The sequence below is a fragment of the Balaenoptera physalus genome (genome assembly GCF_965194825.1).
Source record: "Balaenoptera physalus genome assembly, chromosome: 9".
In the NCBI taxonomy this organism is placed as follows: domain Eukaryota; kingdom Metazoa; phylum Chordata; class Mammalia; order Artiodactyla; family Balaenopteridae; genus Balaenoptera; species Balaenoptera physalus.
In genome coordinates this window covers 24621545-24645387 of record NC_138888.1, presented here as the reverse complement: position 1 = coordinate 24645387, position 23843 = coordinate 24621545, and the positions used below count along the sequence as shown (strand labels likewise).

General features: G+C 40.5%; 1 protein-coding gene and 1 long non-coding RNA gene across 4 annotated transcripts in view; one reads left to right on the top strand and one right to left on the bottom strand.

The window, feature by feature from the left end:
* Positions 1–2224: 2224 nt before the first annotated feature.
* Positions 2225–3261, bottom strand: LOC309666876 (FUN14 domain-containing protein 2). Its single transcript, XM_082475001.1, has one exon. The coding sequence runs from the start codon at positions 3240–3242 to the stop codon at positions 2673–2675; it is 570 nt and encodes a 189-aa protein (XP_082331127.1). The 5' UTR covers positions 3243–3261; the 3' UTR covers positions 2225–2672.
* Positions 3256–23843, top strand: part of LOC309666940 — a 302552-nt gene continuing 281964 nt past the window's right edge. Inside the window, exon 1 of one of the 3 annotated variants that reach the window (XR_014267381.1) lies at positions 3256–3342. This is a non-coding gene — a long non-coding RNA (uncharacterized lncRNA). Of the gene's footprint in view, positions 3343–16294; positions 16384–23843 lie in introns of those variants that run through there. The other 2 variants (XR_014267382.1, XR_014267383.1) reach the window with 2 other exon arrangements.

The window sequence follows — 23843 nt, the reverse complement described above, 5'->3', positions numbered from 1 at the left end:
TTCTGAAATATAAGAAGGGAATTTATACAATTAATTTTAAAGACGTGGGTTTTAAACAAAATATTGGCTGCATAATCCTGTATTCCAATCCAGATCCAACTGAATACTTTAAACCTCATCCAAGATTATCCAGATTACCCAGAACCAGTGATGGGGCTCAAGATTATCCAGATTACCCAGAACCAGTGATGGGGCTCTGATTCTCTCCCTTCCACTGGAGCATGAAATCTCTTGGCACCAACATTATGTTTTAAACTGAATCAAAGGCTGGAAACTCGAAAATGCCCCAACAGGACAGAATTATTTTTATTTCTATTGTTATTTCAATGTAGAAAGTATGAGAACACTTTATTTTCTTTATTTTAACTTTTCACATACTAAGGAAAGCTCTATGGAGCAAAGGTCCTCATTTCAAAGGGCACCAGTGTGAAAAGAGTATTTTCTTTCTTTATACTCCAATAAATGGGCAAAAAGCCATGAGAACTTGCTATAATATATTTCTGCTATCCTTAGAACGTGGCATAGAGTAGACACATCTTGGACCCTATGTTGAAAACTCTAGGAGATCCTTGTTATTATAATTGGAAGATTCTGAGGAGTATGGTAATATTTGACTAGAGATTTTTAAAAAAATAGAGGAAATAGATATTGTGGAAACAATTCACTACATAGCACGTCTGTACTTTGTACTGATGACATTTTAATAAAAGTCTAGTAATATCTGAAATGTTATTTTTAAATACTGTTTTTATTTAAATAACAAACCTCCATATGGCTTCTAAATTCAGGATAGAAATGTGGAGTGATGTAGCTTATTCACTCTTGCACAGTTATCTTTGAAATTAGATATTTTTATCCCCATTTACTAAAGAATAATGACTCACCAAGGGTTGTTAAGTTTTCTACACATCGTCCTTCAGCTTATTGATGTCAGGTATTATTAATAAATTCTCTGGTATTTCAATCCTTTTAGTCCTTCTGGTTTTCACATTTTGGCTAATGTGGGTCTGCTCGTTCCTGAGAAATGGGCGCAGTCTTTTTTTTTTTTTTTACCATTATGATTCGTATATAATTCATACATATTACAAGCAAAACAACTTAATGTTGCCTTTAAATACTACCATAACATAATAAGGAGAAAAATGCAAATGGATGAATTCTAAAAAATTCCACACATCCACTAGTAGCTACAATTTCCAAATTCAATGCATCATTCCCAAGGTAAGTTAAAAGGCAAACATTTTAAAAGGAAGGCCTTAAAAACATACATTTTGCAAGGGATCACTTGCAAGTTTAAGAAGTAATTCCAAGTTTTCTGAATTTTCTGAACTCATAGAGTCTCACAAATCCTGTGGATCAGTCCCTTTTCCAGATACTTTTCTATGAGCTCATTATTCATATATTCAACAGATCCTGAGCACCTATTAAGTGCTTGGCTCCATGGATATAATGGTGAAGATACAAGCCTTGCCTTCCTGCAGTGGATATTCTAGATGGTACAATAGAAGGCCATTACAGAAAAATGTGTTAAGTTTCTAAGCATGTGTATATGTATAAATTTTTATTTTAAAGAAAAATTCTAAAAGTTGGGGTCATCCTGAGACAGCAGATTACCTTTGATGATGAAAATAATTTATTTCACATGTGCTGTTGCTACTGTTCTCAATTCTTAATGCTTGGAATGCCACCATTTAAAAACTCTGGTTCAAATGTTATATATTTCATACTAACTGGATAAAGAAATAGTAGAATTGGCACAGAGGAGCTATGGCTACCCCTAATGTTTTGACAAGAGGTAAAGAATATTTCACATTTCAAAGCTTAAAACCTTTTCTATTAAATAAAAATCCAAGAGCTTCTTCCCTCTTCCACCTAAAGTCACTGATTTTACCATAAATAAATCCTTTGGAAACAATCATGAGATGCATTATCCTGTATGGTGGAAAACATCCCTAGATAATACCTGAATGCCTCTAAATGATTCACTAAGTCTGACCATCCTCAATGTATCTATTGGTTGGTTTTCCCTAAAGACCTACCCACCAAACACAACACCTTCAGCTCAGCATATGTATGTTTAGAACAAGTTCATTCCGTATTCAGATATTTCAACTGTAGTGCACATGCTGCCATTTTGTCAGGATAATTAGAGCCAGTAGAAGTAGTTCTCATTCTGTAACCTAAAATCTACTACAAAAGAAAGTAGACACCAAGATACCAAAATCTTTCATGCTTAAAGGCAAATGTATTCAGTTCCTTTCCATGCAGAACATAGTAAGGTATCTTATATGCTTGTTATTTCTCTTTCAAATCAAGTTTGGGACAACCTTTGAGGAGCCACTCATGCTCCATGGTGCGCCATCTTGTACCACGTTCTGGTAAGTATCTTACATAGAAGAGAGAGGAATATTCTTGCTGACCTAGAGATCAGTCAAGGGGGGAGTGTGGTGGGAGAAGAGTTAATGTCTACTGTCTCTTCCGTTGCCGTCAAGGTCATGGTGGGGCCTTTATCCACTTGTACCAACAGATGCCTACAGAAGCCATTCAGATACGCCATGGCAGGGAGGAAGCCATCGGAGAAGAGGACCCAGAGGAGAGACTTGCTATCCTATGATGGAGTGAAGAGGCTGCTGGCTGGAAAAACCAGGAATAAGGAAGTGAAGTCATCCTCTTTAGGATGTCATACCAAGCAGAAAGCCTCTGAAAAATCCACCAGTCACTAGAACATTCTTCTTCACAAACGACACCACCTCCTCTAGTTTGCTTTTCACCTCCGTAGGTATCTGGTTGCTCTTGCGGATCTTCAGCTGTTCCTTGGCTTTCTTCATGTCCTTCTCTACCCGCTGCCCGTCCACTTTGATGTAGCCAGTATGGTTTGCAAGCTGAAGCAGGAAAAATCCACCTCCCAGAGCTGTGGCAGCCAACCTTCCAACCTTCTGGAATATGAAACCCGTGCACCATCCAGTTACACCTCCAATTAACAGCTGGGTTGCCACGCTAAACTTTCCAGCTGAAGGCCCAGATTCCTGCCCAAACAGCTTGCGCCGCCATGGCTGCTTTTCAGCAAGTTCTGCAAGGTCCAGTGACTCAAAATTTCCCTCCAAGTTTCCTTGACTGGCTGCGGCCGTTTCGGCGATCTCGTCTCGCGATGACACCCGTCGGGACTCCGCGCGGTAGGACGCGGAGCGGCGCGCTGCCTTCGGCGCGAGCTGGCTTCCGGCGCGTGGGGTAGACGTTTCCATTCGCACGGCGGCGGCGGAAGACGTGGGCGCAGTCTTGGTTTCTGTGATCTTCAGTCCAGTTTTGGAGAGCCTCCTGAGTATCTCCTGCCACTTTTAAAAGGTAAGTAATCCTTTTATCCTGCTAAAGAGCACAATACTGCGGATGTGAGACCAAGAATGGTCAGGTGTAGGACATTAAAGGAAAGCCCGTTCACTCTCCTTTAATAGCACCCTGTATTAGTTTAATTTCAAAGTTGAGAAAGTCTCCAGGATAGTCTAGTCTAATCATCATGCATTGGGTGCACATTGGCTGCCTTAAATAAAACTTCCTGTTAGTATTTCCCCAGTCTGTTTACACGGAAATGGGTCTTTGAGAATAGTGATTCCAGTTAAGTCCTTGGCAGCTTGTACAAGGGTAGTGAGTGATGGGCTAGTGCTTATGATAAAAGCTAATTTACTGAATAAACTGCGTGGTAGACACTTTTCTAAGTTCTTTGTATGCATTTACTCTTTAATCCTCACAATAACCTTATGAGGCAGGTACTATTATAATCCTTATTCTACAGATGAGGAAAAGAGAGCTGGAATTCAAACCAACACTTTCAACACTTGGCATCTTCTACTATTATGTCATACTATTCTAGAAAAAGAGACTATTGTAGTTAGTGGATAAGAATATTTCTTAGAGACCTTATTTATGATGAAGATATGTATATAAAGCCTGATCCTCAAGGATACTTTCAGATCCTTCGCTGTGATTATCTGACATCAGGAGCTTTCTTACCCCACAGGAACATTGAAGTTTACTTTATTAGCACTAAACTGATAAATAAGGGATTCAGAACCATAGTTTGCTGACTTCCTATAGATCTTGAAAGCATCATTTCTGTAACTGAACAATAGCATACGGGCCCATTGAGAAAACCAACTTGTAATAGGTTGAATTTCAATGCCTTATGTTTTTATTTTATTTTGTTTTATTTTATTTTAAGAAATGCTACCTTCTCCAGGAAGAAGAATCCTGTTAACTTAAGAAAATACATTTTGGAGCATAAAAGTCCAGTCTGATATATTTTGCTTAAATCCAGGAGAACTGTACTTATTCAACCATAAAATTATAAAGCAGAGAGTTCAACTGAAAATGTGGTCTCATGATAAATAGATTGTAAAGGAGAGAAAATATAATCTGACAGCAGGCATTTTGAAGCTTATTTTTTTGCATTATAGAGTTTTGCAGTAGAGTTTTGGAAAAACTTTTAAGATACTTGGAGAAGTATCAGGAATGATTTAAAAATCATAGTTAACAAATGCCATGGGTTTTATTGTCCAAGCAAATTCTTGTATCTTAACATCTATGGGAGAGATGAGCTATATATACAATAGACAAAGCACTTTTATTTTTTAATTATTTTCTGTTTTTCTTTGTCTTTGACTTAAAAGGTTTTATTTTCTGGCCTATTTAGGTGGCTGATATCCACTTAGGTAATCAAGTTGAAAATATGAGCTGCTATTATTATATTTTGATCATGACACACAGTTGCTGGAAAATTAGATTCCCTGTAATTGGACTGATGCTGAAATTGTAATTATAAATTTCTATTGTTTAGTTATTTTGCTTTCTTTTATTTGATTTTTTTTAAAACTGGACAGTTGTTTTGGAAATTAACTCAGATCTAACAACTTCAAGTGGTAGAAATATATGAGCTGAAGTTTCTAGTGTTCAACAAGTTGAGGAACTTAGTTTTGAAATGTGAAATTTTTGTTGCTCTTCATCTTTATAAAATAAATGTAGCATTTTTCTCTGCTTTGACTTAGACAAGTATAACATTTCCCACACTTGAGTCATCCCCCTACCACTTTCACAAATTTTTGCTGTCTACCACCCATACACTTATTTATTATACCTTTTTTTTTTTTAAATGGGATTTATTTATTTATTTATTTATGGCTGTGTTGGTTCTTCGTTTCTGTGCGAGGGCTTTCTCTAGTTGTGGCAAGTGGGGGCCACTCTTCATCGCGGTGCGTGGGCGTCTCACTATTGCGGCCTCTCTTGTTGCGGAGCACAGGCTCCAGACGCGCAGGCTCAGTAATTGTGGCTCACGGGCCTAGTTGCTCCGCGGCATGTGGGATCTTCCCAGACCACGGCTCGAACCCGTGTCCCCTGCACTGGCAGGCAGATTCTCAACCACTGCGCCACCAGGGAAGCCCCTGTTATACCTTTTTAATTGACTTATTTTTATGCTTAACCTCATCTTAGGCAACAATATGCATGAAATGACAGGTTTGATATGCTAATTATATACTTTTTCATTACTTAGTAGCAAAATAAGTCCTATTGTGTTACAATTTAAAATGTTTTATCCTTGTACCATCTAAAATCAACTGTAGTACCAATATTTGGGTAAAAACTGTCCTGGTGTAACAACTGGGCATTTAAAGTAAAAGTATTTAAACTTTTCCTCTATTTTTTCTTCTTTCTTTCCTTTTTAAAGTTTGAATATGTCGAACTGACTTATCAAGTTCCCACTCAAGTGGTGCTTCTCAATCTCTTTTCCTCTGTAGAGAAATGATGGAGGATGTATATTCCTCTGTCCAAAGTGAATCACTGAGCCAACTCAGCTGTTTGTTATTCTGGGCATGTATGCCATAACTCCACGACTCTCTCTCCTGCTGAAGAAAGTATAACAGAATGCAAGTGAGCTAACATTGATGTTCTGTATTTTTAAGAGTAAATCATTTACAAACTCAATCCTTTAATTATGAGTAGCAAAAAACAATTTCCTTGCAACACGCCCATCTACTGATTGCAGCATCATGCTTAAGAGCCTCTGTTCTTACGGATTAAAAGGTGCTGCCAGAATTTTTGTTTGTTTTAAATTTGCATTCAAGCAACAGTGTGCTTGGGATTTTTTTTTTTCAACTACAAACAATTGTTTTAATTCCATTCTCTTTAATACCCTTTTTTTTCTCTTTCAGAAAGAGTCTTTTTTTTTTTTAAAGGGAATGCTATTTATTTATTTATTTATTTAATTATTTATGGCTGTGTTGGGTCTTCGTTTCTGTGCGAGGGCTTTCTCTAGTTGTGGTGAGCGGGGGCCACTCTTCATCGCGGTGCGCGGGCCTCTCACTATTGCGGCCTCTCTTGTTGCGGAGCACAGGCTCCAGACGCGCAGGCTCAGTAATTGTGGCTCACGGGCCCAGTTGCTACGCGGCATGTGGGATCTTCCCAGACCAGGGCTCGAACCCGTGTCCCCTGTATTGGCAGGCAAACTCTCAACCACTGCGCCACCAGGGAAGCCCCAGAAAGATTCTTTTAATCTCAGAATTTTAAAAAGGAGAGTACTGTATTGAGAACTCTCAGTGATCTGATGGATTATTATGGGGATTATTCTTTGTCATTATAGGGTGACCAGTTTGTCCCAATTTGCCTTGGACTTTTCTGTTTTTATCACTGGAGTCCCACATCCTGGGAAATCCCTCAGTTCTGAGCAAATGGGACAGTTGACCACCCTAAAGCAGGCTGACAGAAATGGAGAATGTGACTGGATAGGATTTTAGTTGGGTGTATAATTGGTAATCCATATATTTAAATATGCTGAGATCTTGAACTTCAACATAATGATCGCAGCTAAAAATGGGCAGAGAGATCTCTCTATTGCTCAACTTGTCCATTCTCTAAATTGCTTCTATAGTGAGCTATCAAAAACACACATCTTAATTATGTCACTGCATTGAGTAACAAGGCTTCACATTTATTTCAGGAAAAATCCAAACTCTAGAAATAGCCTCACCCGGCCTCGCTTGATTTGGTCCATTGGTTCTCAAACTTTACTCTGGGAAGGACCACCTAGAAAATGTGTTTAAAATGCACATTCTTGTGCCCCTGATTCAAAGAGAATAAATCTAGGGAGCAACTAAAAGCATTTTTTTCAAAAACAATCACAGCGGGTGACTCTTTTTCAGGTAGTCCTTGGACCATGTTTTGAGGAAAATTGACCTAGTTTGGTTTTTTCCCCATTTTTTAAATGCCCACTTGTTGGTTTATTCTCTGGGCTTATTAAAATTCACTTAAACTTTTCAGTGTTCTAGGCCTTCTACCTGAAGCCCTCTCCTACATCTCTGTTGGTCAGTCAGATTTCTACTACCTGGACGTCCCCTTTCCCAGGAAGCCTCTGCAAGGCCCCGTTAGGGTTAATGTCTCTCTCCTTGTCCTCTGTTAGGACCCTGCCCCCTCCTGCCAAGTGTCTAGAGCCCAGGATTGTAAATGCCTCTTCCTTGTGTGCATCCCCCTTTAAGCCGAGTTCAGTGCCCATAGACACCTCTCATTTATGATTATGTCCTCAGGTTCTAGCTCATTGTTGAGCACATGGTAAGAGCACAAGATTGTTTACTGAAGAACTAAATTGCTTTAGTAATGGGTAGATTGATGTAACACAGTCCTAGGAACTGAGATTCAGGTGCATCTATCTGGTATTGGGTTATCCCCTTCCCCAGCCCTCCTTGTATCTGTGGTATGTTTGGGGGCTTAGGAATACTGGGATTTGGTTGTGGGGAGAAGTGCAGGGCCCCTGGAAGGGAGACAAGGGAATGAGAAGTTACAGGTTTAGGGAAATGTCATTGCGTTCCTCCCCAGCTGGACCTGAGGAACTGGTCTGGAGCCTGAGTAGAGAAAGGGGTGGTGGCAATTTCATCCATTTCACAGAGGTTCAAGGGGCAGACGTGATGCAGCCAGCGGGCTTGAGAACAGGGAGCCACACGCATTCCCTGACACCACACATACGTACACACACTGCACATCACACACACACCACACACAGACCGCACATACCATCCCCACACCACACACACCACGCACATCACACGTACATACCACACATATACACCATATACTTCACACACACCACTCATACCACACCACACACACGCATACACACACACAAAGCTTCTCCCTCCACCACCACCTAGGACCCAACTTTGCCTCCTGAGGGCTCTGGGCCGCCATCAGCAGGGCTAACAGTGTTGTCTCTGAGGGAAACGGCAGTATAATTGTCCTGAATGCTCAAGAGCTCCTGATCTCCCTGGAAATTCCATAAAAAGCCCCAAAGAGATTTAGTGGAGGTGTTGAAGGGAAGGGCATGAGCGGAGATCTTGCATTAACAAAAGGGGGCTGAGTGCTAGCATCATTGGACTTCATTTGTGAAAAGTGGACTTTTGAATGAGACCGAGAATAAATAAAATCCAGTTTCTAGACAAGGCCTGTCATGAAAGTTCAGCTGCAGACTGCCAAAAACAAGACTTTCTCATAGGACTGGGCTGACAGATCTATGAAATGGGCTGGCTGAATGCTAACATTTTATTGCTTTCTGGACTTTTTGTATGAGTCATTCGAAATAAAAGGTGCTACCATTCTTGACAACTGGTGGTGCTGTGGAGTTCTTTTTCCAGCCTTGAGAAATTGCCACTGAGCCAGTGTACAGCAGGTCCTATATCAAATCTGGTTTTGAACAACTAGAATTGACCTTGCTGGTCGTGATACCGGTGAGGTGCTTCTGAATTAGATTGTGCTGAGCCCATCTCAGCAGCTTGGGAAATGGCGAGGCGTGAACACACAGCTGATGTGTGCCTGGGAGAGTTTCACAATTGTGTGAATGATGGCTAGACAGATACTCAGTGTGAACACTACACATTGACTTAAAATGGTATTGACATCCTCTGGTGAATGACCTTGTCGTGCTACGTGACAATAGGCAGATGTACTCTCTGAGCAATTCCCTGCATTAAACACCTTACCGTGTACTGGTAACAAGGAAGAGAATTTAGTATTTCTGTAGCGGTATCTTGAAATACGCCTAACTCTAGGAAGAACGAAAATAAACATATAAATAAGTAACCACGATGGGAATTTTCTCATGAAATAACACCTAGTTGTCTGAAATTTTGTTTCCAGCTAATGGACATTGAGTCAACTTATATAACTGTCATAGCAAAGTTAGATGATTGTAAATTGTTATTTTTATTGTTATTCAAAATAAGAGAGTATTACTCTTGAGGAGTGAATAATCAATGTATTTAGAAAGCTGGAGAGACCAACTGGTAAGAGTAGTATGCACATTTATTTTAAAGATCACACATTAAAATTTTTTTTAAAAAAGAGAGAGGGAGAGAAGAAAGTGTTAATGTAAATTTACTGCAGTTTCACAATTTTAACACCAATTAAATTGAATGTTTGAAAGATACCAGAACTCTTATAAATGTATAAGGTCAGGGAAAGCTTATGCTTGACTTTCAGTTGAGAAGTAAAAAAGAAATGCCAAGTGTGATAAATGGAAATTCCAGAAAACACAGAGAATTAGATGGCTCTATACTCTGGTTAGCAACTGGAGGAAGGATAGTGGCTGGTCTATCTGTCCTCTAGAAGAAAGGGCAGCAGATAATGAAGTAGGTCCCAAGGCCACAAAATAGGTGAGTTATGGGAACAAATTCACAAAGACCCCTGAGTGGTTGTGTGTAAGTCAGTCAGTGAAAAGGATAATCAGAAGCTCCTGAGATGGAGTCAACTGGCTGATTTCTGCCTCTAAAGCTAGCATACCGAACCGTTATGTTATCCAGTTCGATGGAAGAAAATAAATTTCCAAATTCAAGCCCAAAATTCCCATGTTCTTGCAGGTAGGCAAGATTTGGAGGCAAAAATGAGGTACCCTGTTAAAATTTGAACATAGGGAAATAATTCTGACAGTTGAACTTCTAAACACATTTCATAAATTACATTAGAAATATGTACATTTGCCTTAAATTGTAATTCTTAAAATGGTGGCAGTAGTGGGCTTATCTCCTGACCACAACCATAATAGAATCATCTTGTCTTTTAAATCACCCCCTCCTAGATTCACCACTGTCCTTTAGCCACAGTTATCGGTGATAATGTGTCGTTCCTCTCGGGTAGGCTGGGGTGGAAAAAATGTGAATCCCTCCATCTTCTAGTGACTGAATGGCTGCAGAATTGTCTGTTATGTGATGAAAGGTTATCGATGTAAAGAAGGAAAGTAATGGCAGTTGGTCAGCCATAGAAACAGTGAAAAGGTTGAGGGACAGAGGCCAGCACCAGTGGTCTTCATCCACGCACAGGACAACCTGACCTAGGATTGAGCTGCTTGCCAGTGTGGTGGGTCTGTCCCTGGAAGTGGAGATAAAGGCATATACCTCTGAGGGCTCGATGACGGACAGTCCAACTAAATCCCCTTGCTGAATGTGATTCCACGCTCAATCAATAATAACATTTCTTCTAGTAATACTTTTATGTCTCATGTAAACATGTGTATGGGTGGACCATAGTCAGCGTACACATTCTGTTATGGTTTGGGGCGTCATTTGAAATAAACTGGCATTGTGGTTTTCTACATATTAGCCTTTGGGAGCTTGGTTAATGTAAATCTACCCTTGTCTTAGTCTGTTTGGGCTGATATAACAAAACACCATAGACTGGGTAGCTTATAACAACAGAAATTTATTTCTCGTGGTTCTAGAGGCTGGGAAGTCTATGATCAAGGTGCTGACGGATTTGGTGTCTGTGAGGGCCCGCTTTCTGCTTTGTGGACAGACGTCTATGTCTTCACGTGGTGGAAGGGGCAAGTGAGCTTTCTGGGGTCTCTTTTACAAGGCACTAATCCCATTTATAAGGGCTTTACCCTCATGACCCAATCATCTCCCAAGGGCCCCACTTCCAAACACCAGCATATTGGGAATTAGGTTTCAACATGCGAATTTGGGGGAACACAAACATTCAATCTATAGCAGGGATCCCCACCCCCCGGACCTCAGACCGCTACCAGTCCGAGGCCTGTTAGGAAGCGGGCGGCACAGCAGGCGGTGAGTGGCGGGCGAGCGAGTGAAGCTTCGTCTGCCGCTTCTCATCGCTCCCCATCACTCGCATTACCGAATGAACCATCCCACCATGCCCCGCCCCCCCAGTCAGTGGAAAATTTGTCTTCCACAAAACTGGTCTCTGGTGCCAAAAATGTTGGGGACTGCTGATCTATAGCAACCCCTTAAATTATTCTTAATTATTTCTTAATGGGATGGCAAATTTAATTTCTATGCCTTAAGGACTAATGGTCAGATCCCAGAGTCTGATGAATTCCTGAGTTGATGGAGTTGATGCCAGCCTTGAGACTCCTGGCTGAGTGGCTAGCCTAATCTGTGACATATGACCTTTCAGCCTGTCTTTCTTCAAATTGCTTCAATATGGTTATGGGCAAAAAGTTCCTTTCCAGATATGATATTCCTAGGGGTTGTATATAGAAATTTTATTTAATAGGCCTGTTTATTTTGAATAAAATATAAATGTGTAGTTATAACTCAGTTTAGGGAAGAGACTAAATTTTCTTTTTTGGGGAAGGATGTGTGGTAGCCAGCTTCCAGTGGTCATCAGTGTTCATACCTTTCTATAATCCTTCTCATGTGGATGAGGGCTGGCCTGTGTGACAAATTACGTATGGTGGAAATGATATCTGTGATTATCAAGACAGACTTATATAATACACTGCAGCTTCCACCATGCTTTCTCTCAGATCACTCAGGCTGGAGAAAGCCAGCCACCGTATTGCAAGGACACCCAAGCAGTCCTGTGGAGAGGTCCAAATGGAGAAGAATTAACGTGACAGCCATGTGATTGAGCCACCTTAGAAATAGATCTTCTAGTGCTGGTCAGGCTTTCAGGTGCCTGTAACCCCAGCCAGCTTCAGACAGCAACCTTATGAGTACCTCTGAGTTAGAAACACCCAATCAAGTTGCTCTGGAATTCATGATCTAAGGAAACCATGAGAGATAATAAATGCTTATTGTTGTTTTAAGCCACTAAGTTTTGCAGTGATTTATTATGCAGCAACAAATAACTAATACAGAATTTGGTATCTTAAAGTATGGTGATGCTATTAAAAAAACGAAAAACAAAAACTGAGAGCCCAGAGAGAGGGAACAACCAAGGAAAAACCTTCTTAGGCAGAAGTAGGATTGATGCTTAATCAAGGAGTTGGCACATGGTCCCAGCTGTATGTCAGAGCTGCTGTGGATCACTGACTCCCCTGTGCCCCCTGTTCTAACACTTTTATAATAAATGAGTGTCTAGAGTGGCTATCCTATACTTGTCCCACCATTTTATGTTTGATGTGTTTGGGGCAGATAATGCATCTCTTTAGTTGATAGGTCTTGAGATCAAGAGGAATCCCACTCGAGGAGCTTTATTTGAAGAACTCTGCCTGAGGATCCTCATCTATACCTGATTCCATCTGCATAAGGAGATCCTGGGCCACGAGCCTGAGATGATGCTATAACAGGATGAAAATTTCAGTGACCTTGGAGTGGGTGAATGCCGTGTGTATGTGGGTGTGTGTGAGTCACTGAGAGTCAGAGAGTGGGCTGTGGTATCTTTCTTCCGGGGGCCCGTGATGACCCTCATCTCCTGGTGTTCATACCCTTCTATAGTCCTCTCTTTCTTCTGTACCAGAATACCATAGCCTGGGTGGCTTATAAATAGCAGAAGTTTATTTCTTATAGTTCTGGAGGCTGGGAAGTCCAAGATCAGGTTGCTGGCAGATTTGGTGTCTGGTAAAGGCCTACTTCTGTTTCATAGACAGATGTCTTTTTACTTTGTCTTCATATGGTGGAAGGGGAAAGGGAATTCTCTGGGGACCGCTTTTGTAAGGACACTAATTTCATTCATAAGGGCTCTACCTCATGACCGAGTCACCTCTCCAAAGTCCTACCTCCCAAGTACTAGCACATTGGGGGCTAAGTTTCAATACATGAATTTTGGAGAGACACAAACATTCAGTCTATAGCACCCCCCCCTAAACTGAATTATCGTTGGCCTGTGTGGTCAATAAATTATGGTAGAAATGATGGTATGTATCTTCTGAGGTTCGATCATAAGAGGCGTTGCAGCTCTGATATGTAAGGGCACTCGAGCAGCCCCGTGGTGAGACCCCCATGGAGAGGACTTGACTTGGCAACACAACTTGCCAACCATGTGAGTGAGCTACATTGAAAATGGTTCCTCCATTTCCTTGGGGTTGCTGCAGCCCAAGTGACCTGTGATTGCAACCTCATGAGAACCTTGATCCATAGCTACCTACCTGAGCCACTCCTGAACTCCTGACCCAGAGAAACTACAAAAGATGATTAAATGAGTATTGTTTTAAGCCACTAAGTATTGGGGTTGTTTGTTAGACACTATTAGATAAATAATATGGGGTGTAACGATGAATAAATGATATCTGTTAATTTCTTCTTCATTTTTTTAAGACAATTCAGGATAACATGCCAGAAAAGTTTGGATTACAGTGTTTTACGATGCCAAGAAACTCCACCTTTGTAATGTGGAAAGGGAATGTCCTTTCTATTAAAGAACTGGTTAATTTGATACTTACCAAAGGCTTAAGGATTTGTTCTTTCATCATCGTTATCACAAAAAGATGAATAGTAACAATGACAAACATTTACTGAGGGTGCTTTGGTAAATACTTTGTAGGTATTATATAAATTATTCCTCAGACAATGCTATGATGCAGATAATATTATTATTCCCATTTTTTGGATGCGGAAATTGAGGTTCAAAGGGTTAAATAGAGTGACCCAAGGTCACACAGCTATTAAAGGTCAGGTCTTCCTGACTACAAAACTTATATGTTCCTAACCAGTAAGCTTATTTGAAAATTCTGCTTGGAGAGGCCTTGAATTTAAAATATGGAACATAGGTTCTAGCTGTTCAGGGTTTAGCGTCTGAATGCCAGAGAAGTTGACACTGACCATGTAAAATCTGTTTCATTCTATGAGCTATTCTTATTTCAGAATTTCCAGTGTTCGTTTATGTAATAGGAATCACACGGATCACACTCTGGTAGTTATACAGGAAGACAAATGAGATGACTACATGCTACAACTAATGACTTGTGGGCCTTGATTTCCTGCTTGCATTTCCTAACTAAAGCCACTTACTGGGATGGCAGGCTGTCACTGAAGTTAAACAAAATAAATCATGGGTTGTAAAATTAAAAACAATAACCCAATTTTATGGCTGTTTTGCTCAGACTGTAAGAGCATTGAGGATAGTGGTCACGGCTGAACCAAGCTTAGATATCGCTAAGGCCAATTTTATGCCTTGTCATGCTTTTCATTTGCCTTTGCTTCAAGCTAATGGTAAAACAATTGGAAGATTGCTTTGCATCAAACATAACCACAGAAGAAACTTTAAAGAAGAGACTATATTAGCTTAATAGCTCAATAAAGCAAAATTCAAATGTTCCTTTTGGCAAAAGTTTCACTTAATTTTAGCTTAGATTTTCCAGGATATTCTTCAAAAGGTAATGAATTGGCAAATTATTTGCCATTTCTAGTTGCATATTTAAGTGAAGATAAATCTTTATAGTTTTCATATTGAGAGGTTATGGATTTCTATTCCCTTTTAATGGAAATTAAAAATCTATCATCCACAAGCAAAAATGGTATAGGTGTATCTATGCGTAACTGTGTGTGGAGGGTAGGGAGGTGGAGGGGTGGAGATGGGGTCAGGAAGGGAAGGGGCCCAGAGTAGAGCCAGAATAGCATTGTTACAGTTGGAAGAAACTCACATGGGAAAGAATAGTCACCTATCTCTAAATCAAATTAAATCTCTCTCCAGTTTGGCAGGAGATTCTATCTCAGTCATCTTGAGACTTTAGGGTCATCAGAAAGCTAAAGTGACGCCTAAAAAATTGGGAGAGAGCCTCATGGCTGCTCCTGGGCTCCTTGTTGTCCGTCCTAATGCCAAGCTGGCTATGATGGTGTTTGCCTGAGCTGGGAGCCCTACTTCCTAGGAGCCAGTCTTCCAGCTCCACCAGGCAGCCATTTCTGGTGGAAAGTTTTGATACCTTTCAAAGTACTGTCAGAAAGTGAGGCATGTACCCTCACTACCAATGGGACCTTCCACTCTATTCCCTCCCCAGGGCAATGTCCAGCTTCCAACGCTGCTTCCACACCTTTCCCACCAAAAGCACTCACCTCTCTCCTGCCCCTTCCACAACCCTTAGCTTAATCTCTTTAAGGAATTCAGGTTTTCTGAGTGCAAAAGTCAGGCAGGGGGCTGGGATGCTTTCAGGCAACTTCTGAAACAGAAATCTCCTCTGAGGCCAGTAACACAGAGGGCCTGGTTCCCTTTTTGGAACAAGGGGAAGCAAACAAAAAGCCGGGGTAAACAAAACTCAATATCTCAGTGTATTAACGCCTCACTGTAAGAGTAAAGATTCCGGGCAGGGAAATGCCCAGTGAGTAACACTCACCAGCCATACTGTATTCATATTGGCTTCGGTCCAGCGGAAGTTCAGTTGTGAAAGAGCAGGTATAAATTCTTCATAAATACGACTTGGCCACGCCCCTGACTCTGGGCAAAGTTCCTTTAGGGAGGACCTACTAGTGCTGTCTTTACTGTATATCAAGAGTCAGGGAGAAGAAGGATTGCTGGCACTTCAGGGGACTCCCCAGTGGGTTTGGAGTGAGTCTTGAAGAGGCAGTTGTATACTGTAACCTCCTCGGAGAAGAGCTTCCTCGGATAAATGTTAAATCTGCATTAGAGCAGAATACAACTCTTTACTTGTCACTTGTTTCATCCTTGGGTCTATTGCTGGAAAATTCCTCTTGTCCAATGTTATCAAGCGAGCTGGCTAACTTCTGGAGAAAGCTGCTCATAAAACTGATAAGAGCCCTCTCTTCAACAACCTAATTTGAACTTTATCCCAGAGGCCTTGAGAAACTGGATCTGCGTTTTTATAATCCAAGAGTTGAACATAGTCCTGCACATTTGGGTAATATTCGACCTTGAAATGTTGTTCTAAAAGTCATGTTTCCCCCTTGCTGGCTTTGACGTTATCCGTGCATCAGTGCACACTTTATCATGGTAACGCGTCAGGAATGTGCAGAATGGTTGAGGAGCTTGAATGCCAGGGCAGTTTCAAGTTTGCTGGACTCTTGTAACCAGCTCACTGGATCAGTTGCTGGAAGACTGTTATACTGCGTATGCTGAAGGAGAACTGACGTTCATGACCAAGTTGCTTTCAAGGGCAGTTCAAAGTGTTGACTGACAAGGCTGTGCTTGGCTGATACTTTCCTTTTGGAGTATATTCTGTCATTGCTGGTGAGATATGCCACAGAAAATGCCTATTTCTTATTTTGGTCTCAGGAAAGCTATTACAATTTGTTTGTAAAGAAATGCTTGAATTTGAATGTTAAAAATGGGTTGCTGTATTGCAACTGGTTAAGGGGACAATGAACTTCGGTGCCAAAGTCCTGGGTTTGAATCCAGGCCTGTCACTCACTAGCTGTGTGGACCTGAAGTAATTACCTCTCTGAGCCTCAGTTTTCTAATGTGTAAAAGGGGTAGAATAATATTACTTACCTTTCTAGACAGTCGCATATTAAAAGAGATAATGTATGCCATGCCCTTAGCGCACTAAGAAACAGGAAAAAGTCAATAACTGTTCTATGATATTGTTCACCCTGTTTGTTCTATCTGTCCAACGGGACTGCAAGTGTTTTTTTTAATTGAAGTATAGTTGATGTACAATATTATATGTTACAAGTGTACAGTATAGTGATTCATGACTTTTAAAGGTTATACTCCATTTATAGTTTTTATAAAATATTGGCTGTATTCCTCCATTGTACAATATATCCTTTTTTTTTTTTAACATCCTTATTGGAGTATAATTGCTTTACAATGTTGTGTTACTTTCTGCTGTATAACAGAGTGAATCCGCTATATGTATACATACATCCCCATATCTCCTCCCTCTTGCGTCTCCCTCCCACCCTCCCCATCCCACCCCTCTAGGTGGTCACAAAGCACCGAGCTGATCTCCCTGTGCTATGCGGCTGCTTCCCACTAGCTATCTGTTTTACATTTGGTAGTGTATATATGTCCATGCCACTCTCTCACTTCGTCCCAGCTTATGCTTCCCCCTCCCCGTGTCCTCAAGTCCATTCTCTATGTCTGTGTCTTTATTCCTGTCCTGCCCCTAGGTTCACCAGAACCTTTTTTTTTTTTTTTAGATTCCATATATATATGTGTTAGCATATGGTATTTGTTTCTCCCTTTCTGACTTCACTCTGTATGACAGACTCTAGGTCCATCCACCTCACTACAAACAGCTCAATTTCATTTCTTTTTATGGCTGAGTAATATTCCATTCTATATATGTGCCACATCTTCTTTATCCATATATCTGTTGATGGACATTTAGGTTGCTTCCATGTCCTGCTATTGTAAATAGCGCTGCAATGAACATTGTGGTACATGTCTCTCTTTTTTTTTTTTTTTTTAAATATTTATTTATTTATTTATTTGGTTGCACCAGGTCTTATTTTATTTATTTATTTTTATATTTATTTTTGGTTGCGTTGGGTCTTCGTTTCTGTGCGAGGGCTCTCTCCAGTTGCGGCAAGCGGGGGCCACTCTTCATCGCGGTGCGCGGGCCTCTTCAGTATCGCGGGCTCTCCTGTTGCGGAGCACAGGCTCCAGACACGCAGGCTCCAGGCGCGCAGGCTCAGTAGCCGTGGCTCACGGGCCCAGTTGCTCCGCGGCATGTGGGATCCTCCCAGACCAGGGCTCGAACCCGTGTGCCCTGCATTAGCAGGCAGATTCTCAACCACTGCGCCACCAGGGAAGCCCCACATGTCTCTTTTTGAATTATGGTTTTCTCAGGGTATATGCCCAGGAGTGGAATTGCTGGGTCATATGGTAGTTCTATTTTTAGATTTTAAGGAACCTCCATACTGTTCTCCATAGTGGCTGTATCAATTTACATTCCCACCAACAGTGCAAGAGGGTTCCCTTTTCTCCACACCCTCTCCAGTGTTTATTGTTTGCAGATTTTTATTTTGTAATATATTTTTTAACATCTTTATTGGAGTATAATTGCTTTACAATGTCGTGTTAGTTTCTGGGGTATAACAAAGTGAATCAGCTGTATGTATACATATATCCCCATATCCCCTCCCTCTTGCGTCTCCCTCTCACCCACCCTATCCCACCCCTCTAGGTGGTCACGCAGCACTGAGCTGGTCTCCCTGTGTGATGCGACTGCTTCCCACTAGCTATCTGTTTTACATTTGGTAGTGTACATATGTCCATGCCACTCTCTCACTTCATCCCAGCTTACCCTTCCCCCTCCCCGTGTCCTCAAGTCCATTCTCTACATCTGCATTCTTTATTCCTGTCCTGGCCCTAGGTTCGTCAGTTTTGATGATGGCCATTCTGACTGGTGTGAGGTGATACCTCATTGTAGTTTTGATTTGCATTTCTCTATTGATTAGTGATGTTGAGAATCCTTTCATGTGTTTGTTGGCAATCTGTATACGTTCTTTGGAGAAATGTCTTTTTAGGTCTTCTGCCCATTTTTGGATTTGGGTTGTTTGTTTTTTTGATATTGAGCTGCATGAGCTGCTTGTATATTTTGGTGATTAATCTTTTGTCAGTCGCTTCATTTGCAAATATTTTCTCCCATTCTGAGGGTTGTCTTTTCATCTTGTTTATGGTTTCCTTTGCTGTGCAAAAGCTTTTAAGTTTCATTAGGTCCCATTTATTTATTTTTGTTCTTATTTCCATTTCTCTAGGAGATGGGTCACAAAGGATCTTGCTGTGAGTTATGTCACAGTGTTCTGCCTAGGTTTTCCTCTAAGAGTTTTATAGTGTCTGGCCTTACATTTAGGTCTTTAATCCATTTTGAGTTTATTTTTGTGTATGGTGTTAGAAAGTGTCTAATTTCATTCTTTTACGTGTAGCTGTCCAGGTATCCCAGCACCACTTATTGAAGAGGCTGTCTTTTCTCCATTGTATATTCTTGCCTCCTTTATCAAAGATAAGGTGACCATATGTGCATGGGTTTATCTCTGGGCTTTCTATCCTGTTCCATTGATCTATATTTCTGTTTTTGTACCAGTACCATACTGTCTTGATTACTGTAACTTTGTAGTATAGTCTGAAGTCCGGGAGCCTGATTCCTCCAGCTCCGTTTTTCTTTCTCAAGACTGCTTTGGCTATTCGGGGTATTTGTGTTTCCATACAAATTGTGAAATTTTTTTGTTCTAGTTCTGTGAGAAATGCCATTGGTAGTTTGTTAGGGATTGCATTGAATCTGTAGATTGCTTTGGGTAGTATAGTCATTTTCACAATGTTGATTCTTCCAATCCAAGAACATAGTATATCTCTCCATCTGTTTGTATCGTCTTTTTAATTTCTTTCTTCAGTGTCTTATAGTTTTCTGCATATAGGCCTTTTGTCTCCTTAGGTAGGTTTATTCCTAGGTATTTTATTCTTTTTGTTGCAATGGTAAATCGGAGTGTTTCCTTAATTTCTTTCAGATTTTTCATCGTTAGTGTACAGGAATGCAAGAGATTTCTGTGCATGAATTTTGTATCCTGCTACTTTACCAAATTCATTGATTAGCTCTAGTAGTTTTCTGGTAGCATCTTTAGGATTCTCTATGTATAGTATCCTGTCATCTGCAAACAGTGACATTTTTACTTCTTTTCCTATTTGGATTCCTTTTATTTCTTTTTCTTCTCTGATTGCTGTGGCTAAAACTTCCAAGACTATGTTGAATAATAGTGGTGAGAGTGGGCAACTTTGTCTTTTTCCTGATCTTAGTGGAAATGGTTTTAGTTTTTCACCATTGAGAACAATGTTGGCTGTGTGTTTGTCATATATGGCCTTTACTATGTTGAGGTAGGTTTCCTCTATTCCTACTTTCTGGAGAGTTTTTATCAAAAGTGGGTGTTGAATTTTGTCAAAAGCTTTTTCTGCATCTATTGATATGATCATATGGTTTTTCTCCTTCAATTTGTTAATATGGTGTATCACATTGATTGATTTGCATATATTGAAGAATCCTTACATTCCTGGAATAAACCCCACTTGATCATGGTGTATGATCCTTTTAACGTGCTGTTGGATTCTGTTTGCTAGTATTTTGTTGAGGATTTTTGCATCTATGTTCATCAGTGATATTGGCCTGTAGTTTTCTTTTTTTGTGACATCTTTGTCTGGTTTTGGTATCAGGGTGATGGTGGCCTTGTAGAATGAGTTTGGGAGTGTTCCTCCATCTGCTAAATTTTGGAAGAGTTTGAGAAGGATAGGTGTTAGCCCTTCTCTAAATGTTTGATAGAATTCACCTGTGAAGCCATCTGGTCCTGGGCTTTTGTGTGTTGGAAGATTTTTAATCACAGTTTCAATTTCAGTGCTTGTGATTGGTCTGTTTATATTTTCTATTTCTTCCTTGTTCAGTTGCAGAAGGTTGTGCTTCTCTAAGAATTTGGCCATTTCTTCCAGGTTGTCCATTTCATTTGCATATGGTTGCTTGTAGTAATCTCTCATGATCCTTTGTATTTCTGCAGTGTCAGTGGTTACTTCTCCTTTTTCATTTCTAATTCTGTTGATTTGAGTCTTCTCGCTTTTTTTCTTGACGATTCTGGCTAACAGTTTATCAATTTTGTTTATCTTCTCAAAGAACCAGCTTTTAGTTTTATTGATCTTTGCTATTGTTTCCTTCATTTCTTTTTCAGTTATTTCTGATCTGATCTTTATGATTTCTTTCCTTCTGCTAACTTTGGGGTTTTTTTAATTCTTCTTTCTGTAATTGCTTTATGTGTGAGGTTAGTTGTTTATTTGAGATGTTTCTTCTTTCTTGAGGTAGGATTGTCTTGCTATAAATTTCCCTCTTAGAACTGCTTTTGCTGCATCCCATAGGTTTTGGCTCATTGTGTTTTCGTTGTCATTTGTTTCTAGGTATTTTTTGATTTCCTCTTTGATTTCTTCAGTGATCTTTTGGTTATTTAGTAACGTATTGTTTAGCCTCCATGTGTTTATATATTTTTTAAAATTAATTAATTAATTAATTTATTTTTGGCTGTGTTGGGTCTTCGTTTCTGTGCGAGGGCTTCCTCTAGTTGCGGCAAGTGGGGGCCACTCTTCATCGTGGTGCGCGGGCCTCTCACTATCGTGGCCTCTCTTGTTGCGGAGCACAGGCTCCAGACGTGCAGGCTCAGTAGCTGTGGCTCACGGGCCTAGTTGCTCCGTGGCATGTGGGATCTTCCCAGACCAGGGCTTGAACCCGTGTTCCCTGCATTAGCAGGCAGATTCTCAACCACTGCATCACCAGGGAGACCCCCATGTGTTTGTATTTTTTACAGTGTTTTTTTCTGGAATTGATATCTAGTCTCATAGCATTGTGGTTGGAAAAGATACTTGATATCATTTCAATTTTCATAAATTTATCAAGGCTTGATTTGTGACCCAAGAGGTGATCTATCCTGGAGAATGTTCCATGAGCACTTGAGAAGAATGTGTATTCTGTTGTTTTGGATGGAATGTCCTATAAATATCAATTAAGTCCATCTTGTGTAATGTGTCATTTAAAGCTTGTGTTTCCTTATTTATTTTCATTTTAGATGATCTGTCCATTGGTGAAAGTGGCGTGTTAAAGTTCCCTACTATTATTGTGTGACTGTCAATTTCCCCTTTTATGGCTGTTAGCATTTGCCGTATGAATTGAGGTGCTCCTATGTTGAGTGCATAAATATTTACAATTGTTATATCTTCTTCTTGGATTGATCCCTTGATCATTATGTAGTGTCCTTCTTTGTCTCTTGTAATAGTCTTTATTTTAAAGTCTATTTTGTCTGATATGAGAATTGCTACTCCAGCTTTCTTTTGATTTCCATTTGCATGGAATATCTCTTTCAATCCCCTCACTTTCAGTCTGTTTGTGTCCCTAGGTCTGAAGTGGGTCTCTTGTAGACAGTGTATATATGGGTCTTGTTTTTGTATCCATTCAACCAGTCTTTGTCATTTGAAACTTTTTTTTTTTAATTTTTTTAAATTTTTATTTATTTATTTATTTATGGCTGTGTTGGGTCTTCGTTTCTGTGCGAGGGCTTTCTCTAGTTGTGGCAAGTGGGGACCACTCTTCATCGCGGTGCGCGGGCCTCTCACTATCGTGGCCTCTCTTGTTGCGGAGCACAGGCTCCAGATGCGCAGGCTCAGTAATTGTGGCTCACGGGCCTAGTTGCTCTGCGGCATGTGGGCTCTTCCCAGACCAGGGCTCGAACCCGTGTCCCCTGCATTGGCAGGCAGATTCTCAACCACTGCACCACCAGGGAAGCCCAGTCTGTGTCTTTTGGTTAGAGCATTTAATCCATTTACATTTAAGGTAATTATCGATATGTGTTTTCCTGTTACCATTTTCTTAATTGTTTTGGGTTTCTTATTGTAGGTCTTTTCTGTCTCTTGTGTTTCTTTCTAGAGAAGTTCCTTTAGCATTTGTTGTAGAGCTGGTTTGGTGGTGCTGAATTCTCTTAACTTTTGCTTTTCTGTGAAGGTTTTAATTTCTCCGTCGAATCTGAATGAGATCCTTGCTGTGTAGAGTAATCTTGTTTGTAGGTTTTTCCCTTTCATCACTTTAAATATTCCCTGCCATTCCCTTCTGGCTTGCAGAGTTTCTGCTGGAAGATCAGCTGTTAACCTTATGGGGATTCTGTGGTCTGTTATTTGTTGCTTTACCCTTGCTGCTTTTAATATTTTTTCTTTGTATTTAATTTTTGATAGTTTGATTAATATATGTCTTGGCATTTTTATCCTTGGATTTATCCTGTATGGGACTCTCTGCACTTCCTGGACTTGATTGACTATTTCCTTTCCCATGGTAAGGAGGTTTTCAACTATAATCTCTTCAAATATTTTCTCAGACACTTTTCTTTTTCTCTTCTTCCTCTGGGACTCCTATAATTCGAATCTTGGTGCGTTGAATGTTGTCCCAGAGATCTCTGAGACTGTCCTCAATTCTTTTCATTCTTTTTTCTTTATTCTGCTCTGCAGTAGTTATTTCCACTATTTTATCTTCCAGGTCACTTCTCTGGTCTTCTGTCTCAGTTATTCTGCTATTGATTCCTTCTAGAGAATTTTAAATTTCACTTATTGTGTTGTTCATCATTGTTTGTTTGCTCTTTAGTTCTTCTAGGTCCTTGTTAAATGTTTCTTGTATTTTCTCCATTCTGTTTCCAAGATTTTGGATCATCTGTACTATCATTACTCTGAATTCTTTTTCAGGTAGACTTCGTATTTCCTCTTCATTTGTTTGGTCTGGTGGGTGTTTACCTTGCTTCTTCATCTGCTGCATATTTCTCTGTGTTCTCATTTTGTCTAACTTACTGTGTTTGGGGTCTCCTTTTCACAGCCTGCAGGTTCATAGTTCCTGTTGTTTCTGGTGTCTGCCCCCCGTGGGTAAGGTTGGTTCAGTGGATTGTGTAGCTTCCTGTTGGAGGGGACTGGTGCCTGTGTTCTGGTGGGTGGGGCTGGATCTTTTCTTTCTGGTTGGCAGGTACGTGTCCAGTGGTGTGTTTTGGGGTGTTTGTTAACTTAGTATGATTTTAGGCAGCGTCTCAGCTAATGGGTGGGGTTGTGTTCCTGTCTTGCTAGTTGTTTAGCATGGGGTTTCCAGCACTGGAGCTTGCTGGTCGTTGGGTGGAGCTGGGTCTTAGCATTGAGACGGAGATCTCTGGGAGAGCTCTTGCTGATTGATATTACCTGGGGCCGGGAGGTCT

Excerpts from the sequence above, each read along its gene's own strand:
- LOC309666876 (XM_082475001.1), bottom strand. The coding sequence starts at position 3,242 with ATGGAAACGTCTACCCCACGCGCCGGAAGCCAGCTCGCGCCGAAGGCA.